The sequence below is a fragment of the Cebidichthys violaceus genome, unplaced genomic scaffold (genome assembly GCF_023349555.1).
Source record: "Cebidichthys violaceus isolate CVI_PGR_0920_01 unplaced genomic scaffold, fCebVio1.0.p SCAF_8, whole genome shotgun sequence".
Lineage (NCBI taxonomy): Eukaryota > Metazoa > Chordata > Actinopteri > Perciformes > Stichaeidae > Cebidichthys > Cebidichthys violaceus.
In genome coordinates, this window is record NW_027176964.1 from 4,913,043 (window position 1) to 4,931,877 (window position 18,835).

Genomic DNA, 18,835 nt, shown 5'->3' on the forward strand with positions numbered 1-18,835 from the left:
AATCTGCTGGGTCAAAAATATACATACAGCAGTGCTAATATTTGGTTACATGTCCCTTGGCCATTTTCACTTCAATTAGGCGCTTTTGGTAGCCATCCACAAGCTTCTGGCAAGCTTCTCGTTGAATCTTTGACCACTCCTCTTGACAGAATTGGTGCAGTTCAGTTAAATTTGATGGCTTTCTGACATGGACTTGTTTCTTCAGCATTGTCCACATGTTCTCAATGGGATTTAAGTCAGGACTTTGGGAAGGCCATTCTAAAACCCTAATTCTAGCCTGATTTAGCCATTCCATTACCACTTTTGATGTGCGTTTGGGGTTATTGTCCTGTTGGAACACCCAACTGCGCCCAAGACCCAACCTTCGGGCTGATGATTTTAGGTTATCTTGAAGAATTTGAAGGTAATCCTCCTTCTTCATTATCCCATTTACTCTCTGTAAAGCACCAGTTCCATTGGCAGCAAAACAGCCCCACAGCATAATACTACCACCACCGTGCTTGACGGTAGGCATGGTGTTCTTGGGGTTAAAGGCCTCACCTTTTCTCCTCCAAACATATTGCTGGGCATTGTGGCCAAACAGCTTGATTTTTGTTTCGTCTGACCACAGAACTTTCCTCCAGAAGGTCTTATCTTTGTCCATGTGATCAGCAGCAAACTTCAGTCGAGCCTTAAGGTGCCGCTTTTGGAGCAAGGGCTTCCTTCTTGCACGGCAGCCTCTCAGTCCATGGAGATGCAAAACACGCTTGACTGTGGACACTGACACCTGTGTTCCAGCAGCTTCTAATTCTTGGCAGATCTGCTTTTTGGTGGTTCTCGGTTGACTCTTCACCCTCCTGACCAATTTTCTCTCAGCAGCAGGTGATAGCTTGCGTTGTCTTCCTGATCGTGGCAGTGACAAAACAGTGCCATGCACTTTATACTTACAAACAATTGTTTGCACTGTTGCTCTTGGGACCTGCAGCTGCTTTGAAATGGCTCCAAGTGACTTTCCTGACTTGTTCAAGTCAATGATTGGCTTTTTCAGATCCATGCTGAGCTCCTTTGACTTTCCCATTGTAGCGTTTGTGGGCGTTTGTATCCAATGAGCCCTATTTAAATGGCCTCAGAGAAGTCACCAGTTGTAGTCACTCATAATCACTCACAAGAAGTTAAGAGGCCATGCTATGAAGCTCATTTCATTGACACAACTTTCTAAGTCACCAAAATTGCTAATTCATGTTGCTGTATGTATATTTTTGACCCAGCAGATTTGATCACTTTTTCTGTTAACCCATAATAAAGTCATGAAAGAACCAAACTTCATGAACGTTTTTTGTGACAAAGAAGTATCTGTTCCAATCACTCTATCAGAGAAAAATCAGAGTTGTAGAAATAACTGGAAACTCAAGAGAGCCATGACATTATGTTCTTTACAAGTGTATGTAAACTTTTGACCACAACTGTATGTATACATGTATGTATTTATATATATATATATATATATATATATATATATATATATATATATATATATATATATATATATATATATATATATATATATACATGTCACGTATATTCTATGATATGCGTGTTGCCAGAAATCATGCTTTGTCTTTCACTCTGATGTTAAATAAAATTTTCACGTGTCAAATATATATATATATATATATTTGACACGTGAAAATCTGTATATTTTATATATATATATATATATATATATATATATATATATATATATATATATATATATATATTTGACACGTGAAAATCTTATTTAACATCAGAGTGAAAGACAAAACATGATTTCTGGCAACACGCATATCATAGAATATACGTGATGTTCAACATGAGGTCTGTGTTAGATGTGCTGATGTGAAAAGTGCATTTATGAATCCTCTACATTGACTGAGGATTTGCAAAGCTATATTCAACCGTATTCAAGACCGGTTAATGCCTTGAGTTTGAAGAATACAGTCAGAGAAGTCTTAAGATGCTCTCGTGACCTGCAGGTGCCCCGATTCTTTGTGCCATTCTCTCAATGTGGAAATCATACTTTCATAGAGATAAGTGGTGGTTCAATATGGAGGACAATAGGAAAGAAGAAATTCAGACTAAATGATATGTAGATATATGAGTTTCTTTTTATTCATTTTAACAGAAAGTGTGTGTTACAAACTGAACGTGTTGGGGTTTGAATTCATCAAGCTGGTAAGGGTGACACCAGACACTTAGAGATGCATTATGGAAATGTAGGATTGAGCTTAATCCATATTAGGGACTATACATCAGGATATCTCAGCGTCTGCTGCATCGATTTTCTTTCTTTTATGAGTCCCCCAAAGTACAATACTAAATCACTGGAGTACCTCTTTAAAATATGTGTATGTTCGAATGTGGTTGTTACAAGAAATGTAACAACGAATCTTTTCAAAACAATATCCTTTTGAGTGAAATTAATTTAGAACTTCTTAGTTTTCACTAGTGGAGTTTCATACTTAAATACAACCCAAACAAAGTCTCTAATTGGTCATTGGTGTGTTCAGATAAGAATGGCAAATAAACAGTGATTTGACTCATCAGTGTTGTGATGTTGATTATGATAATATCAATCAATACATAAATCCCAGCCACACAAAGGAGCATTCACAGGAAGTCGTCATGTATACCTTAGCGAACATGGAGTTGAGCTGCTTCCCAGAGCCGTAGTATCCTCCCTGTGAGAGAAACTGCTTGACCTGCTCCCTGACTTGATCTTCGTCCAGATGCCAGCAGTTGTCATCGTCAATGCTGGCGCCTGCAGTCGGGTCCGGGGCACCTGGGAATACACACACACACACACACACACACACACACACACACACACACACACACACACACACACACACACACACACACACACACACACACATTAAACTCGGACAAAAAGAATAAACAGATGGTGACCGTGGGAATAGAGTTTCCTTTTCTCTATCCTAACACGTCGTTCAAGATGAAGCTTCATTCATAACGTTGACATTTAAATTCTGAATCAACATTCAAATGCTCTGCCACTGTCATCAAATATGACAACAGCTTCATTTGAAAACCTCAATAAAAGCTTCAAATGTGAAGAATACCACATTTGTTACAGCTCTAATGGATAGTTAGAGATCCAAATCGTAAAAACGAACCAAATCTCTGGTGAATTATAACACTGATACTGCTCTCACAGGTATTTGTTTTACATTTAACTTACAGTGCACCTACTCGACACTTGAGAAAAGCGGCTCGATTTATGCTAATCGTACACTGAGGGGATATAAGGCCAGCTCTATTTTTCTTCTTGTCGACATGATGGGTGCGTGTGTGTCTGAGCAATACAACGGGGAAATGTAGATACGCTCTGAACGGGAGAAGCTGCTTTGATCTAGCAGGAAGAGGGCTGAGGAAAGCCCAGAGATGTGTTTCCAACTGGCTGGGAGTATGCAACGGCAAACAGCAACATTCCTCCATCAAAGACAGCTTCGCTCCTGGATCGACTGAACTCCAACCCCCATGATCCCCCTTGTCAAACACAGACGGGAAACGCAGCGCCGGGGCTTCCTGGACAGGAGTGCTGGGGAATGTCAACATTTAGTGAGGCGGATGAAATGGTGAAACAGAAAAAAAGACTTTTGTTTGGAGAGAGGATGTTGTCGTTTTCCCAGATGCCGGTCTGTTGTGGTTCTCCTATTCTTTTTCATCTCCGGTCCTTTCATCTTTCCTCTCGTTTCCGTCTCCCCAAGTGCCATTCCTCCCGTGTCCCTTTCCTTCTCCACACATCTCTCTCAACCTTCTCCTGCATCCATTTCATCATTCACCTCTTTTTTTCTCCTCCCTTCTATCTTCCACACACTCCTGCCACTGAAAGGAGGCGGTCACTGAAGAGAGAGAGGGAACTGAAAAATCAAACGAGCCATTTGAAGGCCGCCTTGCTGCTTTGCTGGAGTAATCAGGCCTCGGACATACGACGGCCTGTAGGCTGCCACGCTCCTTACTTTAAGTCTGGATGCTTTTAAGTCTGGCCTGTCGCTGTGAGGATATCGCTGCGAAAAGATGGACTTGGCAAAGCTAACAATTAAAAGAAGCGCCGCGCTTCTCGGTTTCAATTTAATTCACCTAAACTTTTACTAAATAAATGAAAGCATGGAGGACAAATTATGCCCTTTCACTGCATTGCAATCAACTGCAGGGATTCTGTATAGCCCAGACACTAAATTAAATAACGCGATGAGAAAAACAGAACTGAAAATATGAAAAAGGTAAAAGGTGCAACAAAAAAAAGTAAAGATAAAAAGAATGGCAAGTAATTTATGCATTTATGATATTAAAAAGCAGTTCTAGGTGGGATTTGGGGGATAAGCGAGATGTGAAATTTGTTTTAAAATCACACAATCGTGCGACTTTTCACTTCATAGTCAAACTTGAACTAAAGTTTGTCCTCTCACCGTGGACCTGGTTGATCTCAGAGTTGGAGGAGAGGATCTCGTCAGCCAGTTTCTGGGCCGTGGGCAGCACCTCGGTGTGGTGGGCTGTGATCAGGTACTGGACCAGCTTCTGCAGCTGATCCCGGTTCATCTGGAACAGCGTCTCCGAGATGGGCAACCGCAGCTTCACCTGTATCAGACATAACGCGAGTTGATCTCTGAGGTTTTTCAGAAGAGCAAGTCGCTGACTCCAGCAGTATGTTCATACACATAGGACATAGGTTTGGCGGCGTTGCGGTCATTACCTGCTCAGGCTTGCGAATGCGGTACAGAGAGAGCGCCACCACATGGGCACAGTAGAAGATGTCCCTGTTCCCGCAACCGCAGGTGACGGAGGTGATCTTGCATCGGTCGAAGCTGATGGCCACCTTGTGGGTGACCTCGGGCTCGGACGACGTGGCGGGTTCAGTGACTGTCCCACTGAGGTGAAACCCTGCAGAGACACGGAGGAAGAAGAGAGTTTCATTATCCACTGTGACAGAAAAAAAAAGCCACATTAAAACAACTATCCTGACTGACATGTTAATGCCTGCCTGACGATAGCGCGCCAGGTGAACATCAGAGGTTTCCATTGCTTAACATTAGACACGGCCACCATGATCCACACGTGTACTTGATATTGTTTCCCCGGGTTTCTCTACAGTGAACTTGTTCAACATCATCATTGCTTTGTGTTATAGCTTCCAGCCAGATCTTGTGTGCAGACTGCCGAGGAGAAAAGGAGCATCAGAGAAGGAGCATCTGTGGTAATCTGAGCCTCTACAAACATACAGAATGAACCTTTGGTACAAAACACACGCATCTTAATGAGACACCGCGCCATCTGATACTCTCCCTGCCCCTCTCTCCTTGTGTCTCTATGCATTTGTATGTGTGTGCAGTGAAGAGGGGGTTGCTAGGGTGTGATCATTTCCTGCCCCCACACACACACACACACACACACACACACACACACACACACACACACACACACACACACACACACACACACACACACACACACACACAGGATAGTAAAGGGTAGTAGCCTGTAGAGATGAAATCTGCTTTGCATAGTTAATCTTTAGGGCCCGCGCACACTAAGCTAACCGCTGGCCGTTGGCAGCTGTCGGGCTATTGTTGAGCATCTGGGGGCAACCAACTCTCGTGCCTAAAGCGGTACGTCAGTCGTCGTTGGCTCTAGCTGGCCATTACGCGCAGCCGTTTGGCCGATTCGGCATGTTAAATTAGCTTGATGGACTTTGAACATTGACTACCGGCTCGTTATTTCCTCTAACGCCTGAGCATGTCGGGCCACCAGCGGACCGACAGCTGCAGTCTGTGCAGTCAGAAGAGCCATTGTGGTCTTTTTAAAAAGGGTGTGAAAAATGGCGTCTAAAACCTGGCCACATGAAGCATTTGATAAATGAGAGAAATACTCAACCGTGGAGTACCTCGCGGCTCCTGGGAGCGATCGTGGGACCACTTAATGTCGGCCTATCTGTACATTCCAGCAAAGAACCAGCAGCTGTCTGACTGAAATCAAATGTTGGATATTTAAGAGCAATAATCCTGTTTGTGCCACCTCCATTAAGCCTAGTGCCAGAAATTTCTGATTTACCTTTCATTTTAATCATACTTGATTATCATTTCAACAAAGCCGTACAGTCCCGTTTGACTCATTTCGGTTTCAATTTAATTCACCTAAACTTTTACTAAATAAATGAAAGCATGGAGGACAAATTATGCCCTTTCACTGCATTGCAATCAACTGCAGGGATTCTGTATAGCCCAGACACTAAATTAAATAACACGATGAGAAAAACAGAACTGAAAATATGAAAAAGGTAAAAGGTGCAACAAAAAAAAGTAAAGATAAAAAGAATGGCAAGTAAAGGCTCCGGAGGATAAAGGGGACTAGATAGGAGAAATGTGAGAGGAGAACAGAGAATGGAGGAGGGGAGAGTGTATCTGCTCTGTCCTGTCTTCTCACCGTGACAGGTCAATTATTTATGAGGTGAGGTGTGTGTGTGTGTGTGTGTACACATTGGATTACTGTATCTCAGCAAACCATAGCAACCTACTGCTGCTTTCAAACTAGAGAAGAGAAGAGAGGGAGAGAGACATGAAGGGAGGGCGAGCAAGCTAACTGGAAGGCAATGATATGGGCTATTCTGGGCATGGGTTGAAAAAAAAGTACATGTCTAGAGCTCAAACTAACACACACACACACACACACACACACACACACACACACACACACACACAAGAACAATTAAATTCTGGGGTATGGGCCAGCATGGTAGAAGCAGCTTAATAAGCGAGTGTTAAGCCATCTCCCTGGCAAAATCCCACACAAGGCTTTTCCAAACCAAATGTTGTGAGCATACAAACACACACACGCTGAGATCCTATCAACCGCACACTGCTCTCCCTGTGACAATGGAAGACGAAGAGCGACAGGGGAATAAGGGAGGAAACCGACGACCACGTCAAGGGTTGAAGAGGACTGATGCACCAGCTGATTGTCGGCCAAAGTACGTTCTGAACCAAGACCGAGCTCAACACTTCCCACCGGCATAATAGCACCCACCGCTGTTCAGCTCGACACAACTCCCAGACTGCCAACATACAAGTACCGAACGTCGAACCTGCAGACGCAACAGCTAAGATGGAGTTTGGACCCAAAATAGCAGTGCCTTGACAACAGGTACAGGGGAAAATATGAACCAGGAGTTCAAGTTTAGCTAATACGTCGATGAATGTAAAGTAGGGATGCACCGACCCGACTTGTTCTTTCCAGGTACTGTTTCAGATGTCTCTACTCAGGACATCTGCCGATCTTTAAATACACGAGAGCACTGGTATGACATCAGTCAGACAGCTGCTGGTTCTTTGCTGTAATTTACAGATGGGCTTACATTAAGTGTCATTAGCATTGTGGTGTGGCCCCAGGATAGAGCCTTGAGGAACTCCAAGTTTAAGTCTTTATCTCTCCCATTCATCAGATCTGTATCTAGATCTTAAGCCCTTTAAAAAGGCCACAATGGCTTGTTGTCCTGGACCTGCTGGATCCTGTTCATATCTTTCTGGTACCTGTAGTAACACACCCGTGCCAAAGGGTGCAGCAGCCGCTGCGTTTTTTTTGTAATGTAGCATCATTTTTGTTTCGCACGTATCAAAACCATCTGAACCACCATCAGAGTAACAGACCCAAGCACCGACTTCTCCAGCAACCATCAGAGCCACATGTTAACCACCAAGTGACCTAAAGACCAGCCGACATACCTACATTATGGTCATTTAGCAGACGCTTTTATCCAAAGCAACTTACAATTCAGTATCTATCTACACACCGTAGGCGCAGCTACGGGAGCAATTTTGGGGTTAAGTGTCTTGCTCAAGGACACATTGACATGAGACTAGTGGAGCAGGAGCCGGGGGTCAAACCACCGACCCTCTGATTGAAAGGCGGCCCTGCTCTCCACTTAGCCACGGTCACCCCCTACCTACACATCAAGACACCGACCTAGCACCTCCAACCGACCAATCGATTTCCAAAAGGACGTGACTGACCAACCCAAACGGTCCACTGAGCCAAACCTGGCATCTGACCATGACGGGATGGTTGAGAGAAGAAACAGAGGGCAGAGGGAGGGAGAGAGAGGCCGATGCATCTGCCAGTGATGGACATGAAGAGTCCTTCGGAACTGTTAAAAATCTCTCCCCTCCCACTGAGTCCGCCTGTCAAACCGATCGTTGTGTAACGCAGCGCATGGTAATATCAGAAATGTCAGGAAAAAAAATAAAGCCTTTCCATTCCTTCCTTCTGTCTTCATAATGGATATACCTGTAGAGCCAATTTTCACTAACCACAGCTTTGCGTGAGGGACTCTTCCAGTGCTGAAATCATCACAGCGGAGAGCAAAAGGATCAGGTGAAAAAATGGAGGGAGTGCATTTCTTAAAAGCGTCGGGGGAACATTTGAGAGCCGTCTTCCCACCGAGCTGTCTAAATGCACTCATCTCCAGAAATCCATCTCAAGATAAGCGTAGAAGTTTTGATATCAGGCAATAATGATGATAAAGAAGTTCCCACAGCTGGGGGTGCTACTCCGTCTTTCTGCCTTGACTTCGGACCCCCCCTCTCCTTCTGTTAGGTTAAAGCCTATTGTTGCTCAGACCACAGGCATGAATGTGATGGTGACACCACTGCTCTTTTCACTTTCAATCAAGCCGAAAATGGCTCAGAAACAGTTCACAGTCTGAGCCCCCCCTCTCCCTCTATCTGTTTCCAGTTTCACACGTAAAACACAGCTGGGTTTAATTATCCGGAAGTTAGTGTTTTGTGGCATTTATACCTCGGTCAAGTATTTTCCCACACAACATGGTCATTCCTAACAATTTAGGTAAAACGTATGCAAGACTTGTCAGGCTCAGGAGACTCAGCATTGTCTTAACGTATAACAACGCCTTCAGAGTCTCGTGTGATTGGCTCATTCGTTCATTTGGGGAAATAGACTTTTTTGCTTTCTGGCTAAGAAGAGATGAGAAGATGGATTCGATACCACTCTCATATCCGTCTGTAAATATAGAGCTATATACACCACCAGCCACTGTGAGCGCCTTCACAATAACAATATTCATAATACGGATAGAGGGGGACCGAGAACAGAAACTTGAGGTGCGCCGCAGATAATTACATTTTTTTCCTCCCTTTCATCAAACTTGTATCTAGTCCCAAAGGCTGTACCCCTTCTTTTTCTGCTGCCGCTCCCTCATACAGAGTCCTTCTGTCTGTGGAAGTGTGTGTGTGTGTGTGTGTGTGTGTGTGTATAAAGGCTGAGAGAGACATTGTGTCTTCAGCAGATGGGGATGCAATGACACTTGATAAAAAGATGCTGCATCAGACAGTCTGCAAGCGCATACACACACACACACACACACACACACACACACACACACACACACACACACACACACAAAGTGAAGAAACTACCTTTTTAGAGCCTGTCTGCTTTGTTCTTAATGCCACAGCGACAAAACGACACAAACCAGTGAGTGATATTCACGGTAGATATCTGTAATCTCTCTCTTTTTGTCTCACACACATACACACACACTGCTGGTTTATACCAGGCTATTGGTCTGATTTGGAGAAAGCGATGAATTTCTAACAAAGGTGAATTAGGAGTGCGATGTGTGTGAACTGGGAGTGTTGCCAAGTACAATGATCAGTCTAATCCTTGGGGGAAATCACAGGGCCCTGTTTGTGGGTCATGTCTTTTTGTCTGTTCTGATGCAGGTATGCATGCTTGCCCTGAAAACCTAAACACACACACAAACACACTGACATCTGTCATGCTGAAGAAAGTGCGTATGTGCATGTCATTTTTGGCACTTTCATTGTGCATGCACAGTCGTTTAGAGTACATGGTTGGGAGCTGCGTATACAGCAGTGAGCATTCAAACCCCAGCTAAAAACCTCATTCTGATTCAGTTTAGTGAAGAAGGAAATGGACTATTTTCCATCTCAATCAAAATATACGTTGAAGCCTGTGAGTTGGACTTGGCAATGTGCGTTGTCTATCTATAGATCAGAAAGCATGGGAAATCAGTTGTTTCTATTTGTGTGAGAAAACCACAAAAAGTGTGAGGAGACAATAAAAAGGAGAGAAAAGACAACTGGAGAGACCACCATTGTACATCTCTCTATTGTAATTAAAGGGACCCCCCCCCCGTGTATATATACACACTCTGCCCTGCCTCCCTTCCTCCCTGTTGTACGCCATCTGTCACTCGATAGCAACTCCGCCCACACAATCCAATCAGCCAATCAAGAGGCAGAGAGCTCCCCATGCTCATAGGCCATTAACCCCTAATCAGCTGGGGAGATGGAGCTGGGCAGCGAGCCAAAGTGTGCATGAACACACACACACACACACACACACACACACACACACACACACACACACACACACACACACACACACACACACACACGTAAACCATAGTGTTATTCAACCAAAGCTTCATCACAGGCCTCGGCTGACAGACAGACCAGCAGACACAGACAGTTAAACCTCACAGTGGATTTTAAAGTTGAGGAAAAGATTTTTTTTTGGATTCCATTCATCAACATGACCCACAGCGCTGCAACTAAGCTGCACACACGTTCCCAAAAGCCACTCCTTCGTATTGCCAACCACACGGGATTGTGTGGTACAGCGGTAAAGACGGGTTGGCAAATTAAATTCAAATTAAAAAGGAAAAACCGACACCGCATTTCTTTTAATCTCTTAATCCAAAAGATGTTCCCTCATTTGGTGTTATGATGAAAATTTGTAAAGAGCAGGTTGCTCCAAACATCTCCAGAGTGTTCAACGGTCTGTAGATTTGGTTACGGAGACATTTATACCCATCGAACGAACTCAATGACCCCACGTACCCTGTGAGGAATCATCTGCATTCATTATGTTTCTCCTCTCATGTATTACAGTTCTCTATCTCTGCTACAAACACTCACCTCCTCGACTTGTACAACCCAAAAACTACAGCGTGGGGGGGTTACAATCTGAACCCAGAACATGCATGCTTTGCTGTGATTTAATTGCAAAAAACAAAAAAATACAACAAGCAAACGACTTTTAAAGTTCATGTTTTCTGAATGAAGTCCGGATCGATCAATGCTAGGCTGTGCTAAAAAAAAATGGTGGGAATTTCGCATATTCACAACGCCAAATTCGCTTCTTTGTAAGTCCTTATTTTCTGAGCAATGTTTTTTTACTATAGTTGAAACATATGCATCTCAAACTTGCTTGCAAGACCGTTTTCATGAATTTGCACATTGATATCTCCACAGTGGCTGAATGGATTACTACCATCCATCAACTGCAGTTGAAATGTCCATCTCCCTTCGTTCTTCTGCATTTAGAACTGCAAAGACGGCCCTCACCAATCTGGTACAATGAGGACCCTTTGAACAAAAGAGATGAAAACAACAAATAATACACTTTCCACATCAAGTCTCCCCGGCTCATCCTCCTCAGACGCCGACCGTCTCTGAACAGCTCTCTGCTCGCTCGGTCTACGTCCATGACAAATGATCAAGAAACTGTGTCTTCAGCCAAAACGCATCCAGTGGAAGGACCACCCTTTCCCCTCAAATCTCAGTGCCCCCTTTTTTTCCAGCAGCAGCCCACTGCAGGATTCATCCTCCTCCAGCAGCCATCACATCCCTCCCAGCCCGCGGCCCTTCCCATCTCCCATCTGTTCTGACAGCTTCAAGGTTTAAAGCCCCCCCCCCCTCTCTTCGGTCTCATTCACACACACAGACACCCACATGGCCCCTGTATTCAATCAGCCATCTATCTCTGCACAACAGACGTGCATATGCACACACACGCACACGCACGCACGCACGCGCACACACACACACACACACACGACTTCACCGAATCTTCTCCTCCCCTCTGCCTATCCATCAATCATTCATCCATCCATCCTTCTATCCCTCCCTCCCTCCCTCACGCGGTGTTAGCTGATGCGATAACAGCTGATTGATTCATTTGTGATTTCACAGCAGCTCCGTCCCAAACACACACACACGCACAAAACATTTAATAAATAAATAAATCCTTGCTAACCACCGGGACTCATTTGTCATGATTACATTGAATTGATTCCCTGATTTGCTCCATTCTGTTGTGATGGGGGAGGGGAGGCCCGGAAGACAAGGAAGGGAGGGGGGGGGGGGGGGGGGGGGGATGGGAGAGACAGGTTTAATCAAGTCCCCTTTCAGCTGATGTGTCACTGTAAAAACAGCGAGAAAAAGGGAGGAAAAAAAACTGCAGATCTGACGGAGCTGACGCAGGCGGAAATCAGCAAATTAAAGGCTGAGGTGTTGGCCCACCTCCAAGGTCCCCGAACTTGATTGGGAAAACAAAAAAATAAGAGGAGAAAGGAGGAAGTGGTGAGAGGCTAATCAGAGGGAGGGAAGGCAACACTTGACGTTTAACCGGATTACTCCGGAGGGAAGATCATGTTCGGTCGAATGCCCGTCAGAGATCGATCAAAATCATCAGAATGAGGAAGAACACGTCAGAGCTTGTACGTCCTGTTTCACTCACTCACTCACTCACTCACTCACTCACTCACTCACTCACACACTCACACACACATATATATATCTGGCTTGAGATAAAAGCTGTAGCCTCTGATCAGTAGCGAGGGAGGGAGGGAGGGGTGGCATCCTTTTGCTTGACGGCATCTGAAATTCAATCAAGAACCTCGACCGACTAATCTGAAAGCAAGCTACACAACCTGAAAGCCAAAGCGGTCCGGTTCAAGACTCGCGTACGTTCAGCTGCTAATGGAGAGCCGCTCGGTCGATTCACGCCATTGTGAGCGAGAGAACGAAGGTTACTCGACGAGAAGAAGAAAAAAAGTCTCAAATGCTGCTTTGAGATCGGTGGCAGCACTGCTTGCACACGAACAGGAGAGATACATTATGTGATACAAAGCTGAAGCAGTGTTAAGGGGCCTTTGTGTGAGTGTGTGTGTGTGTGTGTGTGTTGTACACAGAAGCTGCGTCTCTAAACCCGGTTCACCCAAGGCTAAATTAGAGACGCGTTTATTCTTTGTGTTGTTTTTTGTGTTTTCTTGTCCGACTACATTTACAAAGAGGGGCTTCTATTGTTTATTAATTGTCTATTCAATTATAGGAATTACAAGATGTTTGTCCATCGTTTTACAGCCACTCCATGCACATATGCTGACAAAGCTGAGTTTCGATCTGGTGCCATCACGGCCATAGTTTGGGATGTGTCCTTTCTTTCTCTTTGGTTGCATTCTACTCTGCCTCTCCTCAATGTCATGAGAGTTTGTTGCCACAGCAGTTACCATGGACTTGATGTTACCATAGCAAAAGGCATAATGCCCAGACTCACGACTTACAATAAAGCTGAACATTTGTCGGCGGCATTATGGCGCATGCCGTTTCTCCTTTTCCAGCGGATATTTGTTATTAAAGTGAGATATTTTGTCAAACTTGAATGGAGATTCATTTCACCATTCCCGTCAGAGCTGGAAGCAGAACTGGGACTAAAAATGGTGAAGACAATGTGACAAATGTCAGTGTATCACTACTTCTCCCCTTAGCTGGAGAGGAAACCTGGAACACATGTGTCACACACACACACACACACACACACACACACACACACACACACACACAGACGACAGCTGTAAAAAAAACTACCTCGGTGGATTTACCCTCCAATGCGCCAGCTTGCCAAAATCATGCACACACATTTACGCATTTGTTTCCCACTTAGCGTAACCACCCATACACGTGAAAACACACACACAGCACATGATATCTGCTACATGCATGCATCCTTCCCTGCAGCAAGCCATTCATCAGGAGCGTACGCGTCTTTTCTGCTTATCTTCGTGCCTCAATTTATGAGGACGTGAGCATCCGTACGCATCCGCGAAGAGCAACGCATGCAGTGTTAATGTGGTTATGCACACACACATGGATTCCCTGCTCTCTCTCTCTCTCTCTCTCTCTCTCTCTCTCTCTCTCTCTCTCTCTCTCTCTCTCTCTCTCTCTCTCTCTCTCTCTCTCTTTTGTCCCTTCTCGCTCCATCTCTCTCGCACTTTGCCCTTTTCCTAAACCAGCAGTGGCCTCGGCCGTGGTTTTTGTTTAACATGGCGGTACGCAAAGGAACAACCATCTGCCGCATGCATCATGCATGCAGCCACCGTCTTAGGAACAACAAGGGCTGGCATCACAATGCCTCTTTGGTTAGTGTGTGTGTGTGTGTGTGCGTGTGTGTGTGTGTGTGTGTGTGTTTGTGTTTTCAAGCACAAGTCTGCAGGGCAAGATAAGTAGGCGTTTAAGAGGCTTATATTGCGTTTCAGGAACTGAAGGAGACAAAATGGCTCCATTCTGAGTTGGCGTGCACAACACAAGGAACAGCGAGGTGGCGAGAGAAACATAAAGGCCCGCTCTGATGGAGTTTGTGTACACACACACACACACACACACACACACACACACACACACACACACACACACACACACACACACACACACACACACACACACACACACACACCACACACAGAGGAAGGAGGCAACAAAGCTGAGCATTTGTAGTTTGCTCACAAACACAAAATCGGGCACAAAAGCCGAACATTTGAAATACAAATCCAGCTTTATTAATCAGCGGTTTGTTTACTGTACGGATGGAAGCAAATATCTGATGAAAGCAGTCAAATCGATGACTGAAGACGGAACAGAAGTGACTTCAGAGACTCTCTGGTGATGAGTGAATATTGACCTGGCACTCTCGAGGAGCCTCTGAAGGCAGACATGCCGCACACACACACACACACACACACACACACACACACACACACACACATATATATATATATACACACACACACACACACACACACACACACACACACACACATATATATATATATACACACACACACACACACACACACACACACACACACACATATATATATATACACACACACACACACACACACACACACACACACACACACACACACACACACACACACACACACACACACACACACACTTAAAATTAGCAAAAAAATACACATAATTAAGCAACTTTTTGATGTCTTGCAGCGACTAAAAGTGGCCTTTCGGTACAGTGTGTCAACAGTATTTCACGGTGTGCTTCAGCTTTTACTTCCAGCAAACAGAGCTGCAAAAACACTTTGAATTGCCACTCATTTAAAAGACAATAACCTCAGTTAATTTTAGAAGCGCCGTTTGGATTCTCACACACGGGGACATGGAAATTGTTCAGTTTACTCCTTGCTGGCGATGCACTTCTCTGCTAACCTGAACGTAAACCCTCGACCGTGAGCTTTCGTGTTTTGGTTTCACTTCCGCAAATATATTTCCTTCTTTCTGGGGAAATATTTCCCCTAATGCAAAAGGTCATGACATTTGTATTTTTTTCCACATGTCTTTAGTTTAGAAACCTTTCCACCACCACCACCCCTGATTAGCCTTCGCCCCTACGGAGCTGATCACCGCTGGCCCTGCGCAATCACGCATGAAACATGAATAATGAAATATAATGAAAACAGCTTGCGAGCCGATGTGCAAGCTGACGATGTGTACATGCCCCCTTCTCCCTCTCACGAGCACGCACACACAATAGCTCGGCAAGGGTGAAAAACTCTCATTTATCCATTAGCTGAAAAGCAATCACACACACACACACACACACACACACACACACGCACGCACACACACACGCACACACACACGCACACACACACGCGCACACACACGCGCACACACACACACACACACACACACACACACACACACACACACACACACACACACACACACACACACACAGAGGGGTGGGGACTTCTGGTTGACTTCATCAAGCTCTCATCAAGCCAAGCCACCATATGGGGATGGGGCCCAAAACAGAGGGGATTGGACTGTGTGTGTGTATGTATATTACTGCCCCCCCCCCCCAATGCAACACCAACACAAAGGAAGCATGCATCACCAAATCAGCTTTGTCTTGCATGCATTATGACGCTACTGCTGCCCCATTAAGAAGACCCCCCCTCACCTCCCAACACCCAACACACACCCTGAAGGTGTGCTGAGCTCAAAGCAGCTGAAGTAAAGCAATGAAGAGGGCCAGACACTCTGATTACTACCTCCTCCTTTTTCCTATCCGTGCTCACTCCCCCCCATTGTGTCGTTATTCCAGTGTGTCTAATTTCTAGCTTTGCCTTCCTCCCTCTCTCTCACTATGTTAAAGCTGGTGAGCCATCGAGGCACCCTGAAAATCCTAAGAATCCCCACTGACACCCCCCCCCCCCGTATGTGTGTGGCAGACAGTCCTTCGTGGGGCATACATTGAATTTTAATCTGGGCGTGACCTGCTTTTTCTTGGCTTCGGACCTCGGCTTCCCTCCCCTACTGGCTGCCCCCACAGAGTCAGCCCTTCCTCGCTGAGCACCACCCACCCCAAGACAACCCCCCCCCCCCTGGGCTGCACGGCCTCGAGGCTGGGGCCTCGCCTGCCATTGTTAGCCCACAATGGGTGAGAGGCGGCTGGCAGGCAGGCAGGCAGGCGAGCAGCAGCCAGGAGGCCTTGCTGAGAAGGCCGAGGGGAGAGGGAGCTACTGGAGTGGGGGGGAGGACAAACACACACGATGAACCCATTAGTGGAAATGAACGACGATGAGATGAGACGTCAAAAGAGGGTGAAGATTGTGTCCCGTAAACCGGGCTCGCCGTACAGCTGAGTAGAAGGGGACGCGCTCTGTTCACTCTCCAATGGAGGTTCATTTATTTATGACCAGTGAGAGCATCTGTCACTGCAGCCGGATGACGCCGCAGGCTTGAAAAAAAACTGTAAGGTCGTGTTCAAACCAGCATTTTAAGGGCAAAAAACAGAAGTTGACGTTTGCTACAAGCCCATATTTCTGACAGATACGTTTGGAACGTGAACGCTGTGTTTTACGGTTCATCCTACAGTTGTCATGAGTGATAAAACAAGAGCCTCCATGACAATTCATGTGTAGTTATAATCCATCAAGTGGAAAATATTTGAAACACATTTTCCCACAATGCAGCTTGCATATTTGGAAACTTGGGGATGTCTACTACAAATTTCAAATAACGTTTGCATTTGCTTTCCCCGCTGGGTGGGACGTGGATCGACTCTGGCGAAACGTGAAGTAGGAACAGGATGTTTTCCTTGTTCATCCAGTTTGAAAATGAGGCGAAACCAGCGATGATGGCGAAGCACATACGACAACTACCGCATCAACGCAAACTTCCGCTGAGGGTTGAAATGTCAACCGCGGTGACGTGCGGTGCGAGAACACTGCCAACAGGAGTTTGTTCAGCTCAGTCGACGACGTGTTGTGTGAAGAAGTGACACGCCAGTTACGCTTTTGTGCAACTCTCGCTCTGCGATTCCGATTTGAACACATTGGAGCATCTTGTTGTCAAACCACAGCCCACGTTTGAATGGAAAATGATCTAGTACACATACACACACACACACAAGTAATCATCCAATAATGTCAACTGTCACACACACACACACACATGCGGCCACACACGGATACACACACAATAGTGGCGATCCAATAATGTCAGCTGTCATGTACATAACCACACACAGGCATGTAAGTGCGTGCGCACACGCAGTGACGAGTCGTGGGAGCAATCATCTGATAATGTCAACTGTCACACACACACACACACACACACACACACACACACACACACACACACACACACACACACACACACACACACACACACACACACACACAGGCGGAACAAAGGAGGGGAGGCTGGTAAACAATGCTCTCTGGCTGAGACTTGAGTTTACAAAAGAAAAAGGTTTCCACTCGCTAGACACTCATTCAGTCTAAAACACACACACTCTCTCTCACACACACACACACACACACACACACACACACACACACACACACACACACACACACACACACACACACACACACACACACACACAGTGCTGGGGTGAGAGAGGGAGAGAGACCTTTACGACATGCACTAGGGGACACACAATGACAGGCAAAGCATTCTCTCACTTACTCTATTCAGTCATTCAATTGCTCTTTTCTCCCGCCCACTGCTCCCTCTCTCCGCTGATCTTTAATGCACTTTAATATAAACCTCTTTTTTTCAGGATGTATTTTTTCTCTCCTTCCACTGCTTTCTTCATTATGAGTGATCTCAGCCACGTATCAGTGAGTTGGTAATATAGGACAGATAGGAGGGATCGAGCTGCACTCGTTGCCCCGGCTCAGTGTGGCACCTCGCACACACACACACACACACACACACACACACACACACACACACACACACACACACACACACACACACACACACACACACACACACACACACACACACTGCATCCCATCACAATAGCCTGGATTCACACAGTGCAGGGACGGCTTGAGATTGAACCAACAGTGATGCAAGCCTCCCAATCCCCTCTGTATGGACAATGAAGGGCTGGTAACAACAACCCTGGGGCTGAAGTTGTATGGGTGTGAGTGTGCACAAGTTTTTCATTCAAACGCAAAGCGTTTTTAATACCTTTTAATTAAAGTTGCACAACTGTTTCTATATTAACCATGGAGAAAAATGAAAATGCGTAATATGAAAAAAACAAGGTCGCTCATGGTGACAAACTAATAGTATTTTCATCACCCAACTCTGCGAGTCCTCTCAGTTCTACGAAGCGTTTTAATGTCTTTCAGCTAAATGTTTTGCCAGCA

General features: G+C 45.4%; 1 protein-coding gene across 2 annotated transcripts in view; it reads right to left on the reverse strand.

The window, feature by feature from the left end:
- The window catches only part of zswim5 (zinc finger, SWIM-type containing 5), a 62,208-nt gene that overhangs the window by 15,188 nt on the left and 28,185 nt on the right, over positions 1-18,835 (reverse strand). For both annotated transcript variants that reach the window (XM_068737981.1, XM_068737980.1), the window contains exons 2-4: positions 4,736-4,923; positions 4,452-4,620; positions 2,652-2,800 (exon numbers count right to left, since the gene is read on the reverse strand). In XM_068737981.1, the coding sequence (XP_068594082.1) occupies positions 2,652-2,800; positions 4,452-4,620; positions 4,736-4,923 (506 nt within the window). The remainder of the gene's footprint in view (positions 1-2,651; positions 2,801-4,451; positions 4,621-4,735; positions 4,924-18,835) is intronic.